This window comes from Sinocyclocheilus grahami, unplaced genomic scaffold (assembly GCF_001515645.1).
Source record: "Sinocyclocheilus grahami isolate Dianchi unplaced genomic scaffold, SAMN03320097.WGS_v1.1 scaffold84.1, whole genome shotgun sequence".
NCBI classification, from domain to species: Eukaryota; Metazoa; Chordata; class Actinopteri; order Cypriniformes; family Cyprinidae; genus Sinocyclocheilus; species Sinocyclocheilus grahami.
This window is the reverse complement of record NW_015505263.1, coordinates 2,530,117-2,556,739: the sequence shown is the minus strand read 5'-3', so window position 1 is coordinate 2,556,739 and position 26,623 is coordinate 2,530,117. Positions and strand designations below refer to the sequence as shown.

The window sequence follows — 26,623 nt, the reverse complement described above, 5'->3', positions numbered from 1 at the left end:
AACATAAAAATGAAAATATAAAAACAAAAGCTAATTCAAAATACGAATATATGCTAAAATAGTATCTAAATAATACTAAAGTAACTCCGGTGGAAATTTGTCATGTAACCTGACTAAAATCGTAAGTTGACTTCAAAATGGCGAATTCTACAAGTTTACCTTTTTAGTGAGCGAGTCGTCTGAGTCCGGAGGCATGCGTGTGGAAACGTGGAACATCACTTCAACTGTAGAGGTGGAGAAGTAAGGCATGGTCAAACCCGTACTCTTGTTCCTCTGCAGGCCACCCATGAATCCACAATGACTCGTTAGGTTCACCTGAACGTTGAGGAAAGAGTAAGAGTTATTAATATCATATAAAATATTACAAGTAATATTTAAATATATATAGGACATTTATTAATGAATTGCCACCCAGCAATTAATTATCAAGATTTTACCTCCCAGCCCAGGCCTGACACAAAGTCCTCATAGGCCTGACTCCCGGCTGTGTTGGACAGTATTGAGTGCTTGTCTTCCTGTCCCTCTGCCACGTAAAACACAGCAATCTTGTGCGTTTCACGACTAAAAAAGTAAATAGAGAAGAAAGCAAATTTAGGAGCAAAAGAGGTGTGCACTTTTGTCAGGTGGTCTCAACAGACTTTAGAAAATGAGGTCCCTTTGCCCTTACAAGATTGTTGCTAATAGCTTTAAAAGAAACAACACTGGATAAAAAGTGGCATAACATACCACTGCCTTGAATCCAGATTCTTCAGCTCTCTCAGTAGTTTTTCGTTCTTCTTCAGCAGGTGGAAACTGTTCCTGGAGACAGGACATTTAAACATAAGAGCTAATGAAGAGAAATATTCATCTTCGATCACTTCAGGTTAATTAGCTTACACATAGACAGGCGATCAACAACAACATTAATGTAATAAAAAAAGATATCTAGATGGACAGATATGACAGACAGAGAAGAACAGACAGACAATAATAGAACTATAGACAGATAGATAGATTTTTTCGTTTTTTTGAGGACGCTCTAGCTATTATTCACAGACCCTATTTAGAGAAGCGCTGTTCTAGACTGTGCGTTAGATCTCTTTCATTAAGCGGCCGCCTGCTTAATTACAGTCTTCCATGTTTTTCTCACAGTCTCCCGGAAAATCTGACCCCACGACAGAAACGCAAATGAAAACAAACAATGGAAGATCCTGCGCTGAAAAACATCTTATGACACGATAAGGCTGTAAAACGAAAACCTACACATGACGTCATGAAAAGAAAAAAAATCAAATCTAAGATAATGCGACTTCTTTCCGTCTGCAGCTTTTATAGTTCAGAGTTCAGTTACTTTCTCCCTCTCCCCCTTTTTCTTTCACTCCCTCCAAGTGGCCGCGTGAGTCATGTGGAAAAGCCACACGATGCTCTCTAAAAGGACTTTTTGTTTTGTTCTCCTTTTCTTTGAGCAGGGGTCTCTTTATTAGCTTGTTGCAATTTAATGGTCTTCATTTTCTCCATTGAAAGTGAGCCATTTCAGGAGGCGACCACGCGAACGGCATAAAAGGCCGACATTAGGAGCGCGCTCACACACACAATGGCCCGGCGGATTGCAATGCCTTAGTCTCTGACCACGGATAAATGATACATGAATGCCTGGAGAGCGGCAGCAGGACAATTCCTCATTAAACAGCCCCTATGCATTTTCTCCCAGCTCTCCAACTCATAATAACCCTCCAGCCACATTCGAAAGGTAGCAGCCTTTTATTTTCACCCAGCGTATCAGGCAAAAATGAAAAGTACCGCCGCTGCTCGGCAGATAACAGACCCCTCAAGAATTAATCCCCCCATAAAAGCTGCGTACACACACACACACACACACACACACACACACACCATTCACCCAGAGCTGCTGAAGAAAAGCTTTTTTCCCTCCTGGCAACTCTATGAGGGAATGGTGAAATGGTAATTTTCCTTCATTAATCTCATAACAGAGCATGTATATCATTAAAATTAATGCCATTACATTCAAGGTGAAAAATAACCCAGATTTTCCAATTATTTGTCATCTGGAAATATTTAACCATTCTCTGTAATACCACAAAATGGAATGGGATTGAACCCTCACAGTCAAACACAATGAGGGGAACCATTAGGCATTTTGGAGTGGGACGGAAACTGAGGTTTGCGCAGTAAGTGAGCACCACTATAGTCTCTATTGGTGGATAAGCTGATAAGAAAAATGTTGACTGTTTAAAGCAGATTAACATGGCTCTGTGCAATCAGGGAGAGGTGCGAGCAAACAGGATGTTTACATGAATTATCGAGCTTCAACAACAGCGTCACCCAGATTGTGCTAACAAACTCTCCCAAAAAAATTTAGTGATTCATTTGGGAAAAAATGGCAGGATGGTTTGATGAAGTGTTGTTGATCACTTAATTCCTAGAACAAAGTATTAAACTCTCTGATATAGTGGTTAAACAATGCTAACATAAAGACATAACAGAATTGGCAGAATTATGGTTGGAGGAATTTGTTTCTGTTATTAGTAATAAACTGCCCAAAAACTCAATATTGACAAAAAAGTGACTAGCTTTGGTAACACACTAACAACAAACAATGCAATCAAGTTCTCTGTTGATTTTGACATGGACATGATGAAATTAAAAACATGGAATTCATTATATGAATAAATGTGATAACCGATTCTTGAGACAGGCTTTTCAAAAATAATGAACAATTAAAAAATACACAGTGCATTAAAAAAATGTGACTTCGGGCGCTGAAATCCTGTCAAGCAAGTAGTGAGCACATTTATGATGATTATCGTAAATTTATCTGCAGTAATTTGCAAGCAAACCCTTTATTTGTAGTATTTGTAGTAAAACCATGTTTAATGTTCATAAAGGTATGTAATTAAAACATTATGCCAGAAATGATCACCTTCATAAAAATAAACTTACCTGACGCTGATAATAAAGTAGCCAGTCTTAACAGTTTCTGTGATCTGGCTCTTGATTTTATTTTTGTTTGAATTTTTTTATTTCTTTGCCGGGAGGCAAACATATCAAAAATGTGCATGGTAAGAGCGTCTACGGTAGTTAACGTTGACCAAAACACACAAGGAAACGCGTTATTAAAAAAATATTGTCAACAATCACAGACATTTGCATTCGGATGGGATTAGTTTTCTCAGAGGATCGCTGAGTTTGCCGAAAAAGTAGGATTTTTCTCTTTTTTTTTAAATAACAAATCTAGCATGGGGAACCACATTGGCACACCATGATGCCTGATGTTTGGATTTTTTGAAGGATCACTCCTATACATGTTTGACATTGCAATTTTGAGTTACTATCCCATACCTGTAACCAGTGTTGCCCAATCTGTTCCTGAAGGCAACCTAATACTACACATTTTCTTCCTAATCAAACACACCTGAATCAACTCTGCTCATTAGCAGAGACTTCAATGCCTGAATGAATGGCTCAGAGAAGTGAAACATCCAAAATGTGTACTTTTGGGGTGCCTCCCAGGACAGGGTTAGGAAACGCTGGGGTACACCATCCCATAACACGTTTGTTACAAATACGATTTGTACTTATGGATACTCTATATCAGGGGTTTTCAAACCTGTTCTGGAGGCCCCCCAGCACTGCATATTTTACATGCCTGCCTCATCTAACACGCCTGATTCAACTCGTCAGCTCAGCTAGTAGAGACACTGCAAGACCTGAATTGGATGTGTCAGTTAAGGTAGACCTACAAAATGTAGTGCTGGGGGGCCACTAGAACCCCTGCCCTACAGGATTCCCAAGCATTTGCAACTGCAATGTGTGTTCAAGTGGTCCTGCGTCTTACCTCTTCTCCCAGGAGTTCATGCCTAGTATGTTGAGGAGCAGTTTGCAGTAGTAAAAGGCCGACTGTGGTCTCTGTGGACTTGGCTCTTGCTGTACTACAGCCCTCATGTTCAGGTCATTTCCACAATGCAGCATAAAGTCCCGCTCTTCGGCGCACTGCTTCAGGATGGCATTGATGACGTCGTTCTCCTGCTTCTCGGACACGCAGGTGGGTGGTGGGGCTGGAATGTTGAGCGGTGTGCCAGTACGTTGCAGGCACTCTGGGCTGGAGTATCCCAGGTACTGCAACATTTCATCCAGGGCATCCTCCCCATCCTGCAGGGAGTCCCAGCTTGGGATCACCTCTCTGCACAGCCGTTTGGCCTGTGGGGCCATCAGTTCCAGCCCTGCCTCTTCTTCCTCATCTTCTTCCTCAAGTTCTTCCTCCTCCCTGTCTTCTTTCACATCCTCCTCGTACTCATCCAGGTCCTCCTCGTTCTCCTGAAAATCACCATCCTCTGGTTCTTCTTGACTGCCTCTTTCTAGACTGTCCTCATCTCGGCCACATTCTCTATCGCCCCCTGCTTGATTGGAGGATGAGTAGAGTTGCAAAGTTTGACTAGGAGTAATGCAATGAGGTGGACTATACAGTACAGCAGAGTCCCAGGAGTGTTTTCCGGAAATGTCCCTCACGATCACCCTAACACAGGCACTGGTGGTGGTGAGGCCAGCTGACATCCCGCCACCGGGCAGGCCGTCCTCTGCCCGGATCTGTAGATAGGACAGCAGGGTGGTGCCATTGAGCACAAAAAACTGTAAGTTGGGTGTGTCGAAGAGTTCAGGGGTCAGGTCTGCGCTCTCGCTGTACGGGTTATCCTGGTTCTCGCATACCTGGGTGGTCAGAGTGGCTGGACCACCACTCATTGGATAGTGACCCAGGTGATTGACCAGGTGGGATATGACCGTGCGTGCCGCAATTGAAATCAGGCCTTGCTGAATACGACTCCTCACTACAAACAGAAAGAAAGACAAAGATGTATTTAAAGATGTTGTATGTGCAGACATTTCTGGAGATTTTCAAAGACAATTAGAGTGCCCATCATTCATAAGGTTCTACATAGCCCTTACTACTTGGGTGTTCAAGCTCAGTTTAAAACTATTTAGAATGTTCTCTTGGAATTAATCAACTTGACCGAACATCTTATTGACCAATCTTTATTATGGGAGCCTTGTATATTTATTATATAAGCTGGTTCAGGTCATCTGGCATAATCGGCCGTGTTTCTTACATAAAATTGCATCGTCTGATCAACAAGATGGAGCAAAAAGAACAAGAATTATAGTAAAAATGTTACAATTTTTAGTACTATTTAAGACTAGGATGGATAATTACTATGGATAATTTTAAAGATACAACTTTTTAGAGAGGTTTTACTGTGCAAACCAACGGGATGCTGTTAGCACACTAACTAAACCACCATTAAACATATTTAAAATAAAATAAAATAAATTAAGAAAGAGTTAAAAATATATATAAAATAAATCAAAACAAAATTTACATTTAGGTAGTTGACCTCACTATCGGCTAATCGGATGATCCATCTCTAAATCTATTGTGCAGAATTTAATCAAAGTTCAGAAAGTGAGAGAGATGGAGAGACTGCAGTGATGATGAAAAGGTGTTAGAAACAAGTAAAGGAATAGAGTTTAGGCACTCGTTTCATCAGGGATGTAGTGGTTTTCAGATCTATCAGTGTTAAACTCCTGCGGAGCCGAGATGAGTGAAGGTGCAGACGGCTCGTGTGAATACAGGGACATTAGGGTGTGATGAAGAATGCAGGATGCCTGGGGAGAGGTGCAGATGCCTCGATGCTGGTAAGAAGCTCCCGATGGAGACACTCCTTCTTCACATACTGCCAGAACTCACAAAGAAACCATGCAGAGAGCAGCCCAATACCAGTACACTCGACGTGTCAGAGGCCCACTCCCCCCAATCAACACAGCACACCAATCACATTCAGCGACACTCTCCACCGCCTTAATGAGCCAAAACATTCTTAGACCGGAGCTCTCAGGGGGAGGGATTTTATCCTGATGAAGCAGTCTTCTGTACGGACCACCTCAGCCACCGAGTGCCCTCCGATCTAGCAAGAATCCAGCGCTAGGAATAATGGAGGTAGGAAAGTGGTGGACACATGTCTCACTCAGGGTTGTATGGAGACACTCCTTCTTCACATACTGCCAGAACTCACAAAGAAACCATGCAGAGAGCAGCCCAATACCAGTACACTCGACGTGTCAGAGGCCCACTCCCCCCAATCAACACAGCACACCAATCACATTCAGCGACACTCTCCACCGCCTTAATGAGCCAAAACATTCTTAGACCGGAGCTCTCAGGGGGAGGGATTTTATCCTGATGAAGCAGTCTTCTGTACGGACCACCTCAGCCGCCGAGTGCCCTCCGATCTAGCAAGAATCCAGCGCTAGGAATAATGGAGGTAGGAAAGTGGTGGACACATGTCTCACTCAGGGTTGTAATGACTAGTTATTTTCGCCTGATAGAGAGAGACACAGCAACGGCAGCACAGGAAACCAGCCCCCTGCTGTCAATCTCAGACCCGTCCTCTCCCTGATACACACTGATACTAGCATGAGGAAACAAACAGATTCGGTGATGAAGACACATTTTCAAGTAGTTAATTCCTGCTTCTTCTGATTTGTTCTGCTTGTTTTAACTACAGAAGGTGATAAAGATAGGTGAAATGTGGTGGGTGATGGTTGATACTGTGCGACAAGCTGTTTTTTCCCAAGTTTTTGTCTTATCCTGCAGCAACAGTGAGAAATTATCAATTTAGTTCTGTTAATCCAAGTAAAAAGCTGTTATTTAATAAAATTGCATGACAAAATAATTTTTAGGTCACTTTGACCCACAGTAATGTCTCACTGGTCCAAAATTGTGCTTTGCATAGCTGCATATTAAACAGTCAATCATTCTCAATGGCTTTCTGTGAGGACAGAAAAATTACTTGAAGCTTAAAACTTGCCATGTCGCAACTGGTTAGGACAAGGCATAGGAAACAGAAACTGGAAAGGTCAAAACAAGAACAAGAGAGAGGCAGAAGACATGCACTCACCTTCAGTAACGGGCTGCAGTTTAGAGGAGCGTTCAGATTCGGGTGAATGAAGTGGCTCTGGCTCCTTCAGGTTCTCCAGTAGTAGGAAGGGGTCATAGTCTGGGCTGCTCAAGTCTGACAGGTGAATGGGGAAGTAATTGGGGTTACTGAAGCTCTGAGCCCCATATACACAGCCATGGAGGACCTGAGGGGTGGACAAATGGGTTAGAAATACAAAGAAATAAAGAGTGGGGTGCACACTTATGTGTTGAGTTGTTCCGAAAGGGGAAAAATAAAAATTAAAGAGCGATACAAAATAAAATGATGCATATTGAGACATAAAAAATATATTTAATAGCAGATGTGTGTGTTGGCCCTCATACTTTATAGATGCAGCTGAGGATGGACTTGTCAGTTTTTTCATTGTCCGAGGCTCCTTGGACCGGCTGCAGGAGAGTTTTTGGAGGTAGAGCCATCACCCAGTCCAGCAAGCATAGCAGCAGAGACACGACCAGCTGGAAAGAGACAAAGCAAAATAAATCAATAAATTATTACAAAAATTATTGAAAATCAATGCTTTCTATTTTTATATATTTAAAAATTTAATTTATTCCTGCCAAAAAGTGTAATCTTCAGCAGCCACCACTCCAGTGTTAAAGGGGTCATATGATGCAATTTCATGTTTTCCTTTCTCTTTGGAGTGTTACACTACAACAGTTTATTTTTTGGTTTAGTAATGAATACTTCTTTTAACCAAAAGTGACAGTAAAGACATTTATAATGTTACAAATGTTTTCCATTTTAAATAAATGCTGATTTTGTTAACTTTTCTATTCATTAAAGAATCCTAAAAATTCACAATTTCTACCAAAATATTAAAGGGGTCATATGATGCGATTTCAAGTTTTCCTTTCTCTTTGGAGTGTTACAAGCTGATTGTGCATAGATAAGATCCCTGAAGTTGCAAAGCCTAAAGTCTCAAATCCAAAGAGATGTTCTTTATCAAAGTTAAGACTCTGCCACACCCCCCTAAAACGGCTCGTTCTAACACGCCCCCACATATCTACCTCACTATGTGGAAATATTTGCATAATGCCGCCCAAATGTGCACACAAAGAAAGAAGGCGTGGTTTCAATAACCCCAGTTAGTGTTGAAGCAGCATGTCAGGGAGACGCTGTGTGTTTCTAGGCGAAAGCAAAAGCACTTTATTTGAAAGTAGATGCATTTAGGAATCTTCAAGATTACTTACAACAGAACAGCAATGCATTTTATGGATGACCGTTTCGTGAACCTAGGAGAGGAGGTAATTCTGACTTTGCTATGACAGTCTGGCGCTTCTGAATCAGCTACTGTTTTGTTGTTAGTTTAAGTATTTGCTATTGACTGTACAAATGTGGAGTTTTGCGCATTGTGTGTGTGTGCGCGAGAGAGGGAGAGAGCGCGAGAGAGAGAGAGAGAGAGAGAGAGCGAGCGAGACACATTCAATCTGGTGACCAATTTAAAGAAACAGTACACTCAAAAATGGAAACTCAGCATCACCCTCATGTCACCCAAAACAGTTATGACAATTTAGGCCTCTTCCTCACACAAACCCATCAAATTTCTTCAGAAGACTTATAATGTTGCAAACACGTTGTTTAGTTGCTTTATAAAGCATTTCTTTTTAGTAAGAACAGGACAATTTCTTGATGTGCTGCATCTAGACAGGACAAACTGTTCTGTTTTTTTAAATGTACTTTCTCTTTAATAAAAACCTTCATGAGTTGTTGGTTGAAAATAAGCATTTATTTCACATGCACATGAGTGTGTTCTTTCATTATGTTGGGGTGCATTTGTTAATAAGACATACCCTCTTGTCCAGCTCATGAGGGGAGGACTCTGTGGCAGGAAGAAGGTAAGTGATGGTTGCAATAAGGACCTAAAAAGCAGAAAATAAACATCACACATCCAAACCATGCTTAACTTAAAATTCAGCTCACTTGTAGTGTTACTGACTTTACCTCCACTATTTTCTTTGGAGTGTCAGGCGGGAATTTCTGCAGTTCGTCCACATAATTGATGAGCAGGTGCAAAATGTCTGAGGCCACCAGAGCAACGGTTTTATTTGAGAACTGGAAGAAAGGTATTAATGGTTAAAATGAAAGCAATCAGCAACTTTAATGTGCTCAGACATGTGTGGAGCAAAACTGAAAAACTGGGCCTCATCTGAGCTGATTAAGACAGGATGAGTCTTTGCCTAATTCTGCTTCATGGAACGCACCCAAAGGAGAGAGACCCTCACGTCTAACCCTCCACTGACACCAGATTCTCTGAAAAGCCAATAGAATCGACCCAATCACAAACAGACTTTTTCTGATTGGACCTGAGTTTGAGTATGTGTGTGTGTGTGTGTCTGTTGGCCCTAGCCTTCATTTCAGACAGAAATGTAATAATTCCTCGAAGTCTCTGAAGCGTGCATTCTTCAGTGGATTAGCCTTCTGTCTGTGAGAAGCAGAGAAGCCAAACATGTAGACGGTCCAGATTTAGCAAGGCTGGTAGGGGTGGGTGCAGGGAGTATGGAATAATCTTCTTCTGGATGAACAGAACACACTTGTGCCAGTGCAGTGAGCCCAGGCATCAAGAACGGCTTCAGAAGACTCAGGCCAAGGGCAATGCCATCATTTCTCTGCTGTGCTCACTTATGTTGCCAGTGAAGGTTCTTTTACAACACAGATGCTTCTATTCAATTTATAATCAATCTTTAACAGCAGAATATATGTACATTTTGTTGTATAATCAAGCATCCGTTACCTTGAGAGTGACACAGATGACATTAAGCGCTTCTTTGATCTGCGGATGCTGAGTGCCATGAACCAGTTCTTCACAGAGCCAAATACCCAGACTACAGAGAGCCACACACCTGCAAAAAGAAACAAAGACATAACTTTAATTTCAACTTTAAAATAAACATTCAAACAATTTACAAATGCACAATCTCTTTAATAATATTTGTGCTTTAGGTATGGAAATGGAAATGTTTACATCTGCCATGTAAAGAATTTACTTCAAGCAAAAACATTTATTAAGATTAAAAAATAAATTAATAAAGTAAATTAAAGTAAAAATGTATGTATAAAAATATATTTTTTTACTTTATTTACATTTATTTATTTAAATGTTTTGCCTTTACTGTCACTTCTGATCAACTGAATGTGTCCTTGCTGAATAAAGTTTTTTTTAAATCAGCTTCTGCATCTATACATACATTTTGCACATAAAAAAAACAAAACAAGTGTGACTCAAATGTGTATGGCTTGAATGAGGCCCACAGCTCAATGTGTTGGGGCATGTGCACTAACCACTAGACCATATAGATATTTAATCCTGCCTCCTGTCTGCCCCTTCTATGATCTAAGGCAGGTGTGGCGAACTCTGGTCCTGGAGAGCCGCAGCCCTGCAGAGTTCAGCTCCAACCCTAATTAAAACTCACCTGCCTGTAGCTTTCTAGTAACCCTTCAGACCTTGATTAGCTTGTTCATGTGTGTTTGATTAGGGTTGAAGCAAAACTCTGCAGGGCTGCGGCTCTCCAGGACCGACGTTCGCCACCCCTGATCTAAGGCTTCCTCAGTTTTTCCCTGAAAAACACCCAAACTTTTTCTACCGGGAGTTAAGGGGGCTTCTAATGGCTTGAGCCCCATCAGAATCCACTCTAATCCTACTGAGTCCTCCTGGATTACTTTAAACGACACTGCTCCTAATCTGTCTAGATATGACCAGACACATAGCCCCACACCAGTCTAACACTGACCGTAATGTACAGAGTTATTAATCTGTCTGCCATGGGGTTTGCTTGCTTCATTTTAAAAAACAAATCTAACAAGGAGGATGCACTGACCTGGAAAACACAAGACTTTTCTTTTCTTTTTTGGACTAATAATACAATCCTGATGAAGGATACTATACAAGCTACATCAAGGGATCAGTTAATTAATTATACAATCCCCTGTTAAAATTAGATTTATATTTATGGAATTAGTATAATGCATTTTAATGCATAATGACATGACATTTTTTCTGTCTGCTGCAGTGTGCTTTGTATTATTTGAGTGTTCATGTTAGTGATGTTCACGTTTACAGTTTTTTGTCACAACCAACCTGACCTTTTGTCCTCTGGTTGACATTTCAAACTGTCTGTTCAGCTGAGATTTACTTGCTACATTTCGCATTCACTAAGAACAGGAAAATTATTTAATGTGCCACACCTAGCAAGGATGATATGTTTTTTTCCCCACACTTTTTTATGCAGCAGAGGGATAGAAGAGGAAATGATGTGGAGTGTGGGGGAACGGGATCAGGAAATGCTGCGAGCATTTACCTAAGAACTACAGCTCAACATTCCAGAGTAAACGTGGTCACTTCTAAGTCAGCTTTGACTAGGACAAAGTGTTTGTGTTCAGGGCTTGTACCTTGCTGGTGCAGAAGGCTCATCTCTGGCAGAGGTCAGGATGTGCTTGATTATATGCTCCTGAAACAGAAAAACAAATCTCAAATCACAATCACTATTAACGGGATCATAGTGATCAACATGATCACATAGTTATGTTATGATACGTAATCAGAGGGTGGGGAGATGGGGGGATTCCCCCGGTCTATATGTCTCTCTGCATCAGCTAAATAATTTTTTTATTCACAGTGAATCGGAGTTAAAACTCCCACCCGGTTGACATAACAGACCATGCAAAATACCCAAAAGTATTTAAAATAATGCAAAGTAACATTGCAACCTTGCAAACAATAATAAAATCAGAGACGGACTTCAACTGTAAGCGACACGAGCATACGCAAAACAATATGACATTTGTTATTATTAAAATTTTATATAGCCCACGTTTTTATAAAAAAATATATATATTTTTTTTTTTACCGCTTAAGGAAATAACGTTGACAATAACGTAGGCCTATATCTTCAACATACGTTGTCTATGACCAAAAATGTAAGTTGTTCAGTGGACTTTTAAAATTTGCTTTGCTTGAGAAAGTAAAAATATACAGTTAGTGTTTGTTTGTTTTTTTTTGATTTAGTCAAGTTGGTTTTGTATCAAACACAATGTAATTTTTGGCAATCACATTTTTCCACTTGGGTGAGCGCTTCGCGAACAGCTTACCTCGCGCATGAAATCAGCCGCATACCAGCTAACCACTGAGAACGCGCTATAATCCTGGCGAGTCATAGCAACAGAGCGGAGACGAGAAAGCTGCGGAGAAACCGCTCGCCCGGAAGCAACCATAACTGATGAAGATTTACAGAAAATTACTGCCGTTTGGCAAAAAATAATAATTTTACGTACTTATTCCTAACTCTTTAAGCTTTAAGTTACATTTCAAATGACAAGGGATATATACTGTATATAATTTAAACAATTAGATAATATTAAAATGTCTAATATAATATGAATTATAAGCGATTCACATCACCAATCAAAAGTCAGTAAGATTTTTTGAAAGTCTCTTATGCTCACCAAGGCTAAATTTATTTTTCAAAAATACATTAACTAATAAACACTAATATTGTGAAATATTATTACAATTTAAAGTAACGTTTTTTTTTAATGGAAGCTTGTTTATATCTTGCCATTTAGATTTTTTTTCCCCCTCAGAGAAAGTTTTTTTTCTCAGAATTGCAAAAGAAGTTAGATAAGTTGCAATTACTTTTTTATTCCATAGCTTTCTGTTTTCAATTATTTTAAAATTTAATTTATTCCAGTAATAACAACGCTGAATTTTAAGCAGACATTACTCCAGTCTTTACATGATCATGAAGATTTCTTATTATCAATATTGAAGGAAAAACAAAAGAACAGCATTTATATTAAATCTTTGCAACAATATAAATGTCTTTACTGGTACTTGTGATCAATTTAAAATATCCTTGCGTCAGAACAAATAAACAATTCTGAATGGCAGTCAATGAAAATACACGGTGCACAAAATCCTCTTCAAGGATCTGGCGACATCCTGATACCGATCAATTTCATTCCATCTAGAGTGTGTCAGATAATATGCACCCATTTCTTAGTCACACAGCACATTCGCTCACAGAAACATACACAATACCCCACACACTCCCACCAGAGACACAGATGCACAGAGCGAGATAATGCAGACAGACAAACAGATAATGATCAGAACCGTTCACAACAGACACAAAATCTGACATAAAACCAGCAATCTGGCAACTCGGAACATGACATATCCAACCATCTGGAAAAGAAGCATCTGTCTGCGTGCACACACGCACAGAAAAAGGATCACGTTAACCACGGTCTTGTCATTCATGGCCTGCTCCTGGTTATCAGATGCCATCATGTGAATTTCTGCATGCGAGTGACGGACGCCTCGCCGCATGGCATTAGCTCCTTACCGTCGCTCGGAACAACACGGCAACACAATAACAACAGCTCTATGGAGATGGCTCAATGCAGCCTGCATTGCTGATCGCCCATTAGCACATTAGTGTCGGCAGGAACAATTACAGCAGATTTCCCTGCACTCTAAACAACCGTTGGAGTGGCATACATTCAGCCACTTGGATTTGCATAAGGGAAGGCGGTGGATCAGAGGTTAAACGCAGATGACAGATACAAACACATGAGGAAGTCCTCATTGAAGGTCAGTGGTCCTAATGTAGCTGCATGAAATCAGAGAATATTTGTAGGAAAGATGCACAAAACTGCATATTTTCCGAACCGTTTAGTTAATGGAACAACTAAACAACTATTGTAGAAGGCAGAGCAAACTCACTTCACCATGCGTAAAATTTGGGAAGAAAATCTTAAATAGTGAATTGTGGGTGGGGGATTATATGAATGTATCTCTGAGGGGAACTGACTGTATTCAGAAAAGTTTAGATGGTATTTTCTTTTCCTCTTACCTCCATATCTATCCATGCATATTAATGTAGCATTTAAAAGCAGGTGCTTTGTTTACAGCAGTAACCAAGGAAATGCTGCATCACTGTTGTTCCATAAGTGCCACCTGCTGTCTGCTGTTTATGATTCGTGCAGATGTTTTTAAGTAGCATAATTTCACAAAGCTACGGTCAGACCATTCTGTTTTTGCTTTAAATTTTGAAATTATCCAATCCAATTTACATCAAAAATGGCTCATGCCACATGTAGCATGTTTGTTTGGATCGTGATTAAAATGCAGTGGTTCTGCAACTGTTTCATGGATTCTGATTCATATAAAGGCACTGTCAAGGAAAAAACAATGATAACCCGTGAAACTGTCAGAATCCTAAAGAAAACTGTGATACAGATTTTTGGTCAAACCGCCCAGCACAATGCCCAATTAAATAATTAAATGAATAATAATTAAGACTATAAAATAATGAAAATTATTAATAAACTTTATATATAAATGAAAAATAAATATTATAAAAAAAACAGGTAGGAAAAATTAGGTAGATAACCCGACCTCACTACTGCATCCATGTGTCTTGAGACATCCATAATTTTTTGCTTTTATATTTTTAAGTTTTATTTATACAAAGATTTCCTGGGGTAGGATGTGATACCTTGACATCTGTGAATTTCGTCATGAGGATGTCAGCCGTTGTGGGGTGCAGGGCAGGAAGTTCATTGTACAAGTTTGGGAGGCACACCAGGGAGCCCAACAAGATCTGAGCCTCCACCCGTGGAGCCTGGGAGAAAGACAGAAAAAAAGAGAAAGACAAAAGCAAGTTAAAGGCACATTGGATGTAACATTTGCAAACACATGTGCATAGATGTTAACGCATGTAGAGGCAGTGATATCTGAAAATAGTTTGGTGGTTTCTCACATTGAGGGACGAACAGGAAGTTACACGACTCGCTGCCACGATGAAGTCCAGGATGAGCATAGTGGCACCCGGAAGTCCAATAGAGAAGAAGCGTGGAGAGCAGTGCTTAATGATGGTGTTCACAATGTCCTGGGAGTCAAAGAGGAAGAGGTCAACAAAAGTTTTGTGCAAAGTTGTCAATCCACATGGTGACCAGGTACACACAAACACACCTGGTCTTGGTGAAGCAGGCCGCAGTGCATGATGTTGTAGAAGTGCGTAAGGAAGTCAGAGTTAGGTGAAACATCCTGTCTTCTCTTCATTATCTTACAGATGAGCTTATAGGCATGGAGTTTCCCCTGCTTATAGCGCTCGCCCAACATAGTGGCCTGCACGCAGACAGCACAAAACCTTTATAAACAATTGATATATCGACCGACAGACAGACAGACAGATAGACAGATAGATAGATAGATAGATAGATAGACAGAATGAATGAATGAACAAACAAACCTATTGATTGGACAGATGGATAGATAGACAGACAGACAGACAGACAGATGCACAGAACTAATAAATTATGCTAATAAAAAAATAAAGTAATAGTCAACTATGATAAACAGTAAAGTGGATTTGCTCAAAATATTGATAAACTCACTTTGAAAAGCCAGGGAGTCAGAATCCGCAGAGGTGGAATCAGATCCGGCGGGGGTGGAGACGACTGGTTGTCAAGAGAGATCCCAAGATTGTCTCTGATCTAGAGAAACAGACAAAAAAAAAGAAACACAAGGACGTTTTTCAACTGGAATTTGATTAGTAATGGCACTGTAAATCATCCTTTCAGAGCACACTGAAGGACTCTGAATGTGTGTGTGTGTGTGTGTGTGTGTGTTTACCTTGCACAGGTTCTGCCAGAGTTCACAGAGGTAGTCAAAGACCTGTGCGTGGATCTCAGGGTCCTTGATGGAGTTGACATCTCCCAGAATTCCTAGCATTCTCCTCCACATCACTGTGGCGACATCAGCATGCCAGCCGGTCAGAGTGCCGCCAGCCATCACACTACAGTCCTCTGTTGGAAACTCACTGGTTTCTGCAAAGATGGCAAAGATGCAACAGATAGAGTACTAGTTTGCATATTCATAGCCAAGTATGTCTGTTTATCGATCTATACGTTACCAAGGTCATCAGGGGTCTGCAGCACAGAGTGGTGCATTTTCTCATCCAGCTGTAGATCTTTATGCTGGACGTGTTCAGCAGTCAGCGTGGCGGGGGATGGCGTCTGTGATCGTGAGCATCCCAGAGAGTGCATTGGAGACGCGCTCTCAGAACCTGAGGAAACATCAAGAGCATCAACACTTAGATCTCTAAACATGACACAGAAATGTCATACAGCATATGGGAACACTGTGACTGATACCAGAGTGTTCTGAAGCAAGGAATCAAGCAGCAGATGCTTTTACCCAAAGAAATTTTCTGCACACTTAAAGGAATAGTTCTTTTCAAAAATGAAAATTTTGTCATCATTTACTCACCCTCATGTTGTTCCAAACCTGTATGAGTTTCTCTCTTATATTGAACACAAAAGAAGATATTATGAAGAATACTGAAGAACCAAACAGTTGTTGGTCCCCATTGACTTCCATTGTACGGAAACTGTGGAAGTCAATGGGGACCATCAACTGTTTGATTACCAGCATTCTTAAAAATATAATTTCTGGGTGAACTATCCCTGTAACATGGGGAATGTTCGTTGGTTAGGTTAGTTTGGATAGTTTTGGGTTTACCAAACAACACCCTAGTGCTCTTGAAAATAAGGGTCAGAGATTATGTTGTTTATGTGGACTTAAGTATGGTATGCAATCGGAATGAAAGCAATCTGGGTTAATTGTCCGAGGGAACCACTACTGATGATGAATTATTTGCCTTTTACGGTATAATGTGCTTCTCATTGCTGCTGGTTTCTGCAGAAATTACATTCGGTGAGCAGTTCACATTCTTTGCATTACATGCAATGCAACTACAACATATGTGTTGTTCTGTGCATGTTAAAATTTAAACTTAAACCTAAAGAAAACTTGTGAATGGTTTGGAATTAGGGCTGTGAATCTTTGGGTAGACAGCGATTCGATTCGATTCATAGGTTTTCGATTCGATTCAAGAACGATTTTTGCAAATTTAGAATGATTCAATTCGATTCAGAATTAAATTCGATTTGATTCGATTAATCATGCATTCTTTAAGTGCATTCACAGGATTATTTAAATGCTTCCCCTAAATTCTTTAAATGCTTAGTCAGGGGGCAAATTACACTACAGCCTTTATGGTTACAGAACCATAGGTTAGAGGAAAAAAAACACTTTTGTCCATTGTTAGATGCTAGTTTAATGATGCTATGGCATGACATGGCATATGTAAAAATTTATGTAAGCCAAGATTTTTAAAAAGAGCTTTAAAAGTATTATGTATAGGTTAACATTTTGTCACACCAGAGGCTTAGCCATCATTTCAGAAGTGACAGAAATGTCAAATACAAATAATTTTCTGTATGTTGCCTATGTATTATTTATTTTATTTTATTTTTTTACAAGGAATTCTTTTCTTATCTCTTACTTTTAATTTGCTATAAGAAATCAAATACACTGCTGGACAATAATCAATCATTTGTAATCTATAATATTTACCTAATAGCAATTTTCTGATTGTTTTATATACTACAAACAATTATTTAAATAGAATATAAAGCCATATTCTGTGTATTATTTAAATACACAGAATATGGTAGAAAATATACTTTATAGTTTCTGTACTGTAATAAATGATATGTCAATTAGCACTGCATCATTCGAAAATTGTATTTATTTATTGTGTTTATTGCCTTTATTCAGATTAGCTGCAGATATAGCCTGGCACATCTTAAGTTCTATGAGCATGAGATCAATTCTCTTTAGTGCGAAAACTTCTGTCTCATTTTCATAAAATAAAATGCTATAGTGTTTAACTTTTCCTCTCCATCGGCGAATGATGATTCTGAAAGAAAACGTACCGATGTCTGTTTGCTATAGCAACAAACTACTTTCATGCATCTGATTATCAGATTTTAATGATGCTATGGCATGACATGGCATATGTAAAAATTTATGTAAGCCAAGATTTTAAAAAATAACTTTAAAAGTATTATGTATAGGCTAACATTTTGTCACACCAGGGGAGTAGCCATCATTTCAGAAGTGACAGAAATATCAAATACAATAATTTTATGTATGTATGTATTATTATAATTATTTTCTTATCTATTACTTTGAATTTGCTATAAGAAATCAAATACACTGCTGGACAATAATCAATCATTTGTAATCTATAATATTTACCTAATAGCAATTTTCTGATTGTTTTATATACTACAAACAATTATTTAAATAGAATATAAAGCCATATTCTGTGTATTATTTAAATACACAGAATATGGTAGAAAATATACTTTATAGTTTCTGTACTGTAATAAATGATATGTCAATTAGCACTGCATCATTCGAAAATTGTATTTATTTATTGTGTTTATTGCCTTTATTCAGATTAGCTGCAGATATAGCCTGGCACATCTTAAGTTCTATGAGCATGAGATCAATTCTCTTTAGTGCGAAAACTTCTGTCTCATTTTCATAAAATAAAATGCTATAGTGTTTAACTTTTCCTCTCCATCGGCGAATGATGATTCTGAAAGAAAACGTACCGATGTCTGTTTGCTATAGCAACAAACTACTTTCATGCATCTGATTATCAGATAAACCTTGCACTCTTATTTCAAGGTTGCTCAGGTAATGTCGTCGGTATTACCGAGAGCCATTGAAAAACTACAGAAAAGTAAAACTACTTCACTTTAACATTACTGGCCATGAGTACTAAGGAGAGATCACACATCAGCTGCTCAAAAAATGCATCAATGAGACGAACAGAGCGCGAGCGCAATCCTGTGACAGTCACAGGCGGTTAGTGGAGCGCGTGAAGGAGAGATGCGAGGCACGAACACTGTTCAAGGTCTCCATTAATTCGTGCTTGTAGTAATTTAATGTGTATATATTTTGAAAGCATTGAATCGCTATAGAAATCGCAATTAATTCGATTCTTAGCGTTTTAAATCGATTACTGTCCGAAATCGGCGATTCACGATTCAAAAATCATGTTTCAAGATCGATGCATATGCATCGTCAGGATTTGTAATCGATGCATCGATAAAACGAGTGAATCGTTACACCCCTATTTGGAATCAAATGGTAAAATACTGAAAATTAATCAAATATGCATTAAGACCAAGAAATCAAAACAACAGTTATGTATTTGCAAGTTTTTAAATTCAAATTTCAAACCACAAGAGCTTACATTGAATTAAATGTCAGGTACAGTTTAATATCCAGTCTGCACATTTATTTATTTTACCTATTAATTTAATTTATTTCCTTTTTTATTTACTTATTTGCCAATAATTACAGACCGTATTGCGATTTACTGTCTTTCCGTCCCCCAAAAATGAAAGACTTCTTAAAATTATGACTTTTGTTATCTATGTTTCTTACAGTGATTATAGCAGTTCATAACCTACAAACTTTCTGTCCTCTACACCCTGTTGTATATGAGTGTGAGAGAGTGTACCAGTAATGGTGACAGTGTCAGCTGACAGGCCATGCTGACTGAGGCTGCTGGTCTCTGAGTCAATGTGGAGTGTTGTGAGACTGGAAAGCTCCTGTTCCTCTGCGTTCTGACCTGCTCCTCCCAAACTATCCTGATCCACAGAGGCCAGAGCACATGTTTCAGGGGGGAAGCTGAAATCTGTAGACAAACACATGGGTTCATTATCAAACTTCTTTTAAAACCCAGTACTGGTTTGTCCCTTTAAATTCCACCTGAACTACTTACTTTCAAATTTGTTGTCATACTGAAAAGCATTGAAGGAATCTGATTGGCTGTCGGAGCTTATGAGGTCACTTCCACTGGCGCTGGCTGGGGAGGTCCACTCAGAGGGCACACCGGGGTCGTCTGCAGGACGCGTGGCGTTCTGACGGTTCAGGAGCTCTGGTAGATCTTTGGGGATGTCCAGACTTCCTGGGCTACTGCCACGCCTCGTCATGCCCTAAAAAGAACATAGGAAAACATAATATACACTAAAAATAACATACAACAGCAGAATCAAAAACTAGATTATTTAGTGAAGCATTATGCAGCATTTAGCAGACATGTGATACTTTTGCTGACAGTATTTGCTCATTTGTTTAAAATGATTATCAGGCATTTCAATTTAATGCGATCATTTAGTGTGATTAATTATGAAGAAAATACTGCGTTAAATTGACATATTTGAACTTTTTTTATTTTTCTACCATCTAAGCTGTTCAAGTTTAGATAGAACTATGCTTTAATTAGATGTAGTTTTAGAGACTATGCATACTGAATGTTTGCATGGACATACAGAAGTGCCTCTGGCCCTCAGTCTCTCCTGGATGAACTCGTCCATGAGGTCACTGACATTAGGGTTGCTGGTGCCAGCATCGTTGGACATGGGCCTCATCTTCGGCGTCAGCTCATCTTTATTGGCTGAGACAACAGGCACAGAAAGACACATCAGTATTTTACAGGGACCGCCCAAAATGGGTGCAAACACAGATGACCTAGCAGAATGACATGTACTAACTGACTCTCTCTTTGTAGTGGTGTCTGACTCTCTCTACAGCACTTGAATATAATTATGAATTAGTTTATTTGAGTTTGGGGACGGTGAGTAAATAAACACATTTTTCTTAAAGGACAACAGTGCCATTTAGTTTTTTGCTCATGTTTTACATTCGCCTTTTCCCATATCTTTTTTTTTTTTTTTTGGACAATGGCAATCTGTTCAGATTCAATTAAGAAAATATATATTTTACTTCATAGTTTTGGGGTGGGTAAGGTGTTTTAATGTTTTTAAAAGAAGTTACAAAAATATAATACAAAAATAATATTGTAAATTATTGCAATTTAAAATAACTCTAATTGAATAATTTATTTTAAAATGCAATTTATTCCTGTGAATGTAATGCTGGATTTTCAACAGTAATTACTCCAGTCTTCAGTGTCACATGATCCTTCAGAAATAATTTTAATATGTTGATTTGCTCAAGAAATATTTCCAATTTTCAATGATAAAATCAGTTTTTGGAAACTGATATTTTTCGTGAAAACTGTGATACATGTTTTGTTTAGGATTCTTTTATTAATAGAAAGTTCAAAAGAACACCATTTTATTTATATAGAAACTTAAATATAACAACTTCACTGTAACTTTTTATCGATTTAATACGTCCTTATTGTACGTGCCCATTAAGTATTAATTTATTTTAGAAATAAACATAGAAATACATCGTACTGACCCCAAACTTTTGAAGAGGAGTGAATGTTTTTCACATTATGGTAAAAATGTCATCTTGTAAAATCAGCTAAAATTAGCATGAAACCAAATAGAATCTACGTTAAACTTTAACAAGACAGTAAAATAATTTGAGGTGAAAAACTGAGCAAATGAAACTCAGCACTATTGCCCTTTAAACACAACCAAAATCCTTTGACATTAAACTCATAAAACACTAAACCAGAACACATACAGAAAAACAAAATCTTTAACGGAAGCCAACCACAAAACTGATTTCAGTTTTGAAGCGATGCAGTTACTCACAGTTCATGCAGTCCCCAAACAGAGACAGACAGACAGAAAGAGAGACAGAGCAAACCCTGGAAGTCCAAACCTAAGAGTTAGTGAGCCTTATGCTGACTGAGGTTAAAGTGAGACACCAGTGAGTATGTTAGAGGAGCCACCCACAGCAAGACGAGGCAGCCTTCATCCCAAAGCAAAGGGTTAGGGAGCCACTGGTTAACAACAAATCATACCAACACGGCAGCACAACATGGTGGGGTGGTGACTTAGGGCATTTGGATACTTCTAGAAGTCTGGTTAGTTTAGACTACAAGCTGTGTTTAAGTCATGAGGCCCCTGATTAACTAATAGCTTGTGCAACTGAACTGTCCACAGGAGCCATTCTAAGGTGATTCCTGCTACTACACTACAGGCAAGCTGGCAAGCTTTTAACACACAGTACAAGACTTCAGTTTAGAAAACAGTGCTCTTTGAGAGTGATAGTGCTGCTCTCTACTGGCCATACAAAACATTGCACCTATGGCAACTACAACAACTGCATACTGTTACAAGTTTTTATCACTCTTAGATGAAAATTCTGTCATCATTTACACATTCTTATGTTGTTCCAAACCTTGTATAACTCAAAAGTTTATATACTGCAGAGGGCTCAAAGTGCTTTTTCTCAAAACGGGAAACTATTGAGCTTTACAAATGACAAAATAGCATCACAAAAGTAGTGGTGTGCAATATATATTTTCTAGAATAATATCATAATTGTTGTTTTAACAAAGTGCAAGCTAAAACTATAAAGTATGTCACTCACTTAAAAAAAAAAATCTAAACATGCCTTAAGCATTCACTGCATTATTCAGAATTATTAGAATGCCAACGAAAACAGTTCCAAACAAAACTGTTGTGCAATGGTTTCTTAATTACGCTTATGAATTAATCACTTGAATGACTGACTTAATGACTCTTTTTTTTTTTCTTCACAAGAATCATTAAATCTTTTAAATAATTTCATATGCAAGTTTTTTTTATATATTCTATACACACATACAATTGTAATTGCAGTGTAAATGTATTCATGCTATCTCTTCATATTTACAGTCTTCATATTTATTTTTTCTTCACAAGAATCATTAAATCTTTTAAATAATTTCATATGCAAGTTTTTTTTATATATTCTATACACACACATACAATTGTAATTGCAGTGTAAATGTATTCATGCTATCTCTTCATATTTACAGTCTTCATATTTATTTTTTTAATTAAAAGACATTTCATTTAATTTTATTCAACTTTTCAGTATTAGTTTTTTTTTTTTTATCAAATATGTCTCTACACATATACATATGTCTGTGCAATCATACTATCGCACACCCCTAACGTATGACTAAGAAAGCCTATTTTTAAGGTGCTTTTTTTTTGTGTCATTTTTGAAGCCCTAGTTACCATTATAAAAAAGAACACTCAGGAAATTCCGCTAAACAGCATGATTATAATGGTTATAAAAGATGAAAGAATTATAATTTTTGGGTGCACTACTCAGTAAAATGACGTCATTAAGAATTGTATAGATTAAAACACATAACATTAGGTTGTATTAAAGATCACTGTGTTTTATGAATGTGTCAGTGAGCATGTGTGTGCATGTACATGTGTGAGAGATTGACAGAGGGCGGGGAGGTAGGCATGAGGTCGCATGCAACATCCAGGGGAAGAGGGGCAGCAGAGATTAGGTCCCAGAAGCTTGAGGAGGAGGGGAAGCTGTCCCACAGGTAGGGGACCGTTGGTCTGTTTGGGAGTCTTTTAAATTTTTTTTGGAATTGAGCTACTTTGAAAGAAAATACAAAAAGAGGCTTCAATTCAATCCACATTCAGCAAAAATCAAACAGTCACAAGAAAAGAGAGAAAAAAAAGGGAAAACGCACAGGCGCTTTGGTCACATTTTTCATGTCTTCCATGTTGACATCGAGCCGACCGAGTCCTCACCTGATGTTTTTCTTCCAAAATAGCCCATAACGTGAGTGTACAGGTCCTTCAGGTGGGCCTCAGTGGCAGGCGCTTTGCTGTGACGCTGGGGCGACGCTGCCTGGGCCTTGGGTTTGGAGAGAGCGTGGACCATAGACTTATACACCCCGCCCAACAGCGCCACCTGCTGCTGCCGTGACGGGCTGCACCCTGACTCCTGAGACCTAGAACGGGACCCCCGTGGGCGGAGAGTTGGGCGGCCGAGTCGGCCGCGTCTAGCCCCGCTGATGGAGCCTCTATCCTGCTCGACCGCCTCGCAACAGGTGACCCCCTCCCCCACACCCTTGGCCGCTGCCCCACTCGCCCCAACCGAGTGGCTGCTGAAGTGGCCGAGACGGCGGAGACGGGTCTTCCAGTGCGCCTCTTTGGGGTCCAGAGGGTTGTGAAACTGCACAGACTCTGTGGATGGGCGGAAGCTGACGTGGACACCACCGCTGTGGCGTTTTTTGGGGTCAAGATGGGATAGCTTGGGCCTCGGTGCAACCTGGGAAGCCTGCGGACTAAGCTCGCTCTCGCTAGCCCTGTCTGTGGCGTTCTGCCGGTGTAACTGTGTGACTTTGCTGCCCTCTGCTGGCTGCGTACCAACACTTAAATCCCAATCACACTCTTCTAAGCACTCGTACAAACTTTTCTCACTCTGCTCCATCTCTTTATCCCATTCTAGCGCCCAATCCCCACTTCCCCCAAACTGCACCTGCCTGTTATCTACACCTGCTTCCAATTTGTCCTCCTTGCTACTAATCTCTCTAAAAGCACAGAAGACGTCCTCCTCCCCTTCTCCCTCAATCTGATTGGTCGAGGCCACTGCTGGACAAGACCAATCAGGGATAAAGGGGGGTTGCTGCCCTGGCATCTGGCAGAGATGGTCATAGATGCTTTCGCCCACCTCCAGGGATGCCTGGTTGTCGGGGGGTTGGTGTGGGTCAGTAAGCTCGTGTGGGGTCGGGGAACTGTGGGGGGACACAGAGGTGGTGGTGGTAAAGTAGGAGGAGTGAGAGGGACTGTCAGAGACAGGAAGTGCACCTTTGACCCGTTCTGCGATGAAGGGCTCCATGATGTCAGAGGCGCTGCTGCTGCGGGGGAGCGGAGGCTGCTCCAGCTCACCGGAGGCGGAAAACACCTCGGACGATGGATTCTCCTCACTTTGAGAGCAGTGGCGGATCCGCGACCCACGCTGGACAATGGGAGGTTCCTCCAGGTCTGTACACGAACAGATATGTATCGATCAGCACATTTAAATATGCAAGTGCGTTTACTCAAGAATATGGTCAGTAATATTATTTTAAAGACAAGTTTATATTTCAAGTCTTAAAATTTCAGATACCTAAGAGGTGATGAAAAGACCTAGAAAGTGTTATCATATTATTAACTGATCCACAGTGGCCACATTTTACATGCAAAAACACATGCATACATAAAACAATTAAATCTAATGAAATTTACAAATTAACCTCAAAGGTAAATTAAACATATACGATCACAAGCAAAAAGAAAGCAAATCACTTTAAAAGACAAAAAATAATGCTTCTATTTTTACATCCTCCCAGTTGTTCTAGATAAATATTATGATCATGAAATGCAGACAAAGGTAAATCCTGTAGAGGGTATTTTTCTCAAAAGTTCTGGGTGTGAAGAGGGATTATATTGGATGAATGGTGATGCAAGAAGGATAATACTGTAGATTTTCAAAGACGAGGAAAAGAAACCAGTACAGACAACAAACACACACATGCAGGACTCAATAGTTCTGTTGGGTGAAGTTGGGTGCACACAAAGAAATGTCTGGGTCATGTTCCACCCCAAAATCAAATGAATAACAAAGAATAACCTTTAACATGCATTATTATAAGCTGTAAATGCCAATTTCCACATATATTAATATGTGTTACATTTTTTAAGTTAAAACTCAAATTTAACTAATGAATTTACATTAAGAAATTAACATTAAACAAAACTAAAAAATGTTACAAATGTTATTTATTGTTAGGTTTATGATAACTACTAAATTAACTATTGTTAACAATATTGTAAAATTGTACCGATAATATTTCACATTTTTATAGTATTTCTAGCCCAAAAAATAAAAACATGAAATAAATCCAGATGGGAAAATATAACGGTAAAAATAGTATAAAATGTATTTTTTTATTTCGGCAAAAGATTAATTTGAATTTGTGGATAAAAGTGACCAAAACATTTATTAACATTTGTCTTGAGATTCATCCTGTCAGAGAGCATCTGCATCAATGCATGAGGCTTTAAAGCAATGATGAATGAGAAGGAAATCTTGCACACTAAACCGACAAAAAAACTCATTCAGATCTATTAAATGAAAATTACTATACACATAAAACAGACAGGCAGCGGATGCTAACTAGAGGAAGTGTAGCACACATACATATACATGCACATCCATAGGCCAGGAAGCAGTCAGAGGCGAGAGTGCCGATACGGGCGTAGAGGGCTCTACCTGACAGCTCGTCAGCTAGGGGAGTGAGGACAGAATCAGGCAGGAGAGGGTGTACGGGGTGGATCAGGACAGGTGCGCTTTTAGCACTGCGGATAAAGGCTGAGGACAGCAGGCTGTCCCCCGTAGAGCAACTACGCAGAGCTACAGACCGCGCACACACACAGAAAGAGAAAAAGAGAAGAACGACAAGAAGACGGAGAGTGTGAGAGAGAAAGGGAAATGGGGCAAAGAGAGATAAGGAGTGATAGAGGAACACAGGAGAAGTTAGGGAAGAGAAAGACATGATGGAGAGAGAGAAAAAGAGAAAGGGATGGCAGAAAGCAGTGAGAATTACAAACAAGAGGTAAAGAAGTGACCTAATCAGTGCATATCAGATCAGCACTGACATACACATGAACATCATGTCACTGGTATATCTAGATTGTGAAGTTTATAGGAGAAACAAGACTTGTTAAAGACATTCCATCTTGTTTTGGATGAGTCACATGGCAGTGTTTTTTTAGCCTAAGGCTGCATTCCCATTTACAAACTATGTGCACTATGTAGTCTGCTAAATTAGGTGTTAGGTTATATTACAAAATAGGAATTTTTATCATCACACAGTGTTGAAAATAGTATGTGAAAGCACCCAGATGCTATGCAGTACACACAACTGTTCAAAAGTTTGGGATCAGTACGATTTATTTATTTATTTTTTTTAAGAAAATACTTTTATTTAGGGATGCAC

At 39.3% G+C, this 26,623-nt stretch overlaps 1 protein-coding gene across 1 annotated transcript in view; it reads right to left on the bottom strand.

Annotated features, from left to right (window-relative positions):
• Positions 1-26,623, bottom strand: part of LOC107586611 (ral GTPase-activating protein subunit alpha-1-like) — a 68,904-nt gene that overhangs the window by 25,699 nt on the left and 16,582 nt on the right. The window contains exons 16-35 of the mRNA XM_016274062.1: positions 24,450-24,626; positions 20,190-20,314; positions 19,640-19,853; positions 19,376-19,552; positions 15,905-16,057; positions 15,625-15,818; positions 15,387-15,485; positions 14,962-15,117; positions 14,750-14,878; positions 14,486-14,611; positions 11,376-11,434; positions 9,721-9,829; positions 8,931-9,041; positions 8,780-8,848; positions 7,313-7,444; positions 6,951-7,134; positions 3,836-4,823; positions 727-798; positions 438-561; positions 160-315 (exon numbers count right to left, since the gene is read on the bottom strand). Coding sequence (XP_016129548.1) covers positions 160-315; positions 438-561; positions 727-798; positions 3,836-4,823; positions 6,951-7,134; positions 7,313-7,444; positions 8,780-8,848; positions 8,931-9,041; positions 9,721-9,829; positions 11,376-11,434; positions 14,486-14,611; positions 14,750-14,878; positions 14,962-15,117; positions 15,387-15,485; positions 15,625-15,818; positions 15,905-16,057; positions 19,376-19,552; positions 19,640-19,853; positions 20,190-20,314; positions 24,450-24,626 — 3,554 coding nt within the window. The remainder of the gene's footprint in view (positions 1-159; positions 316-437; positions 562-726; positions 799-3,835; positions 4,824-6,950; positions 7,135-7,312; positions 7,445-8,779; positions 8,849-8,930; positions 9,042-9,720; positions 9,830-11,375; positions 11,435-14,485; positions 14,612-14,749; positions 14,879-14,961; positions 15,118-15,386; positions 15,486-15,624; positions 15,819-15,904; positions 16,058-19,375; positions 19,553-19,639; positions 19,854-20,189; positions 20,315-24,449; positions 24,627-26,623) is intronic.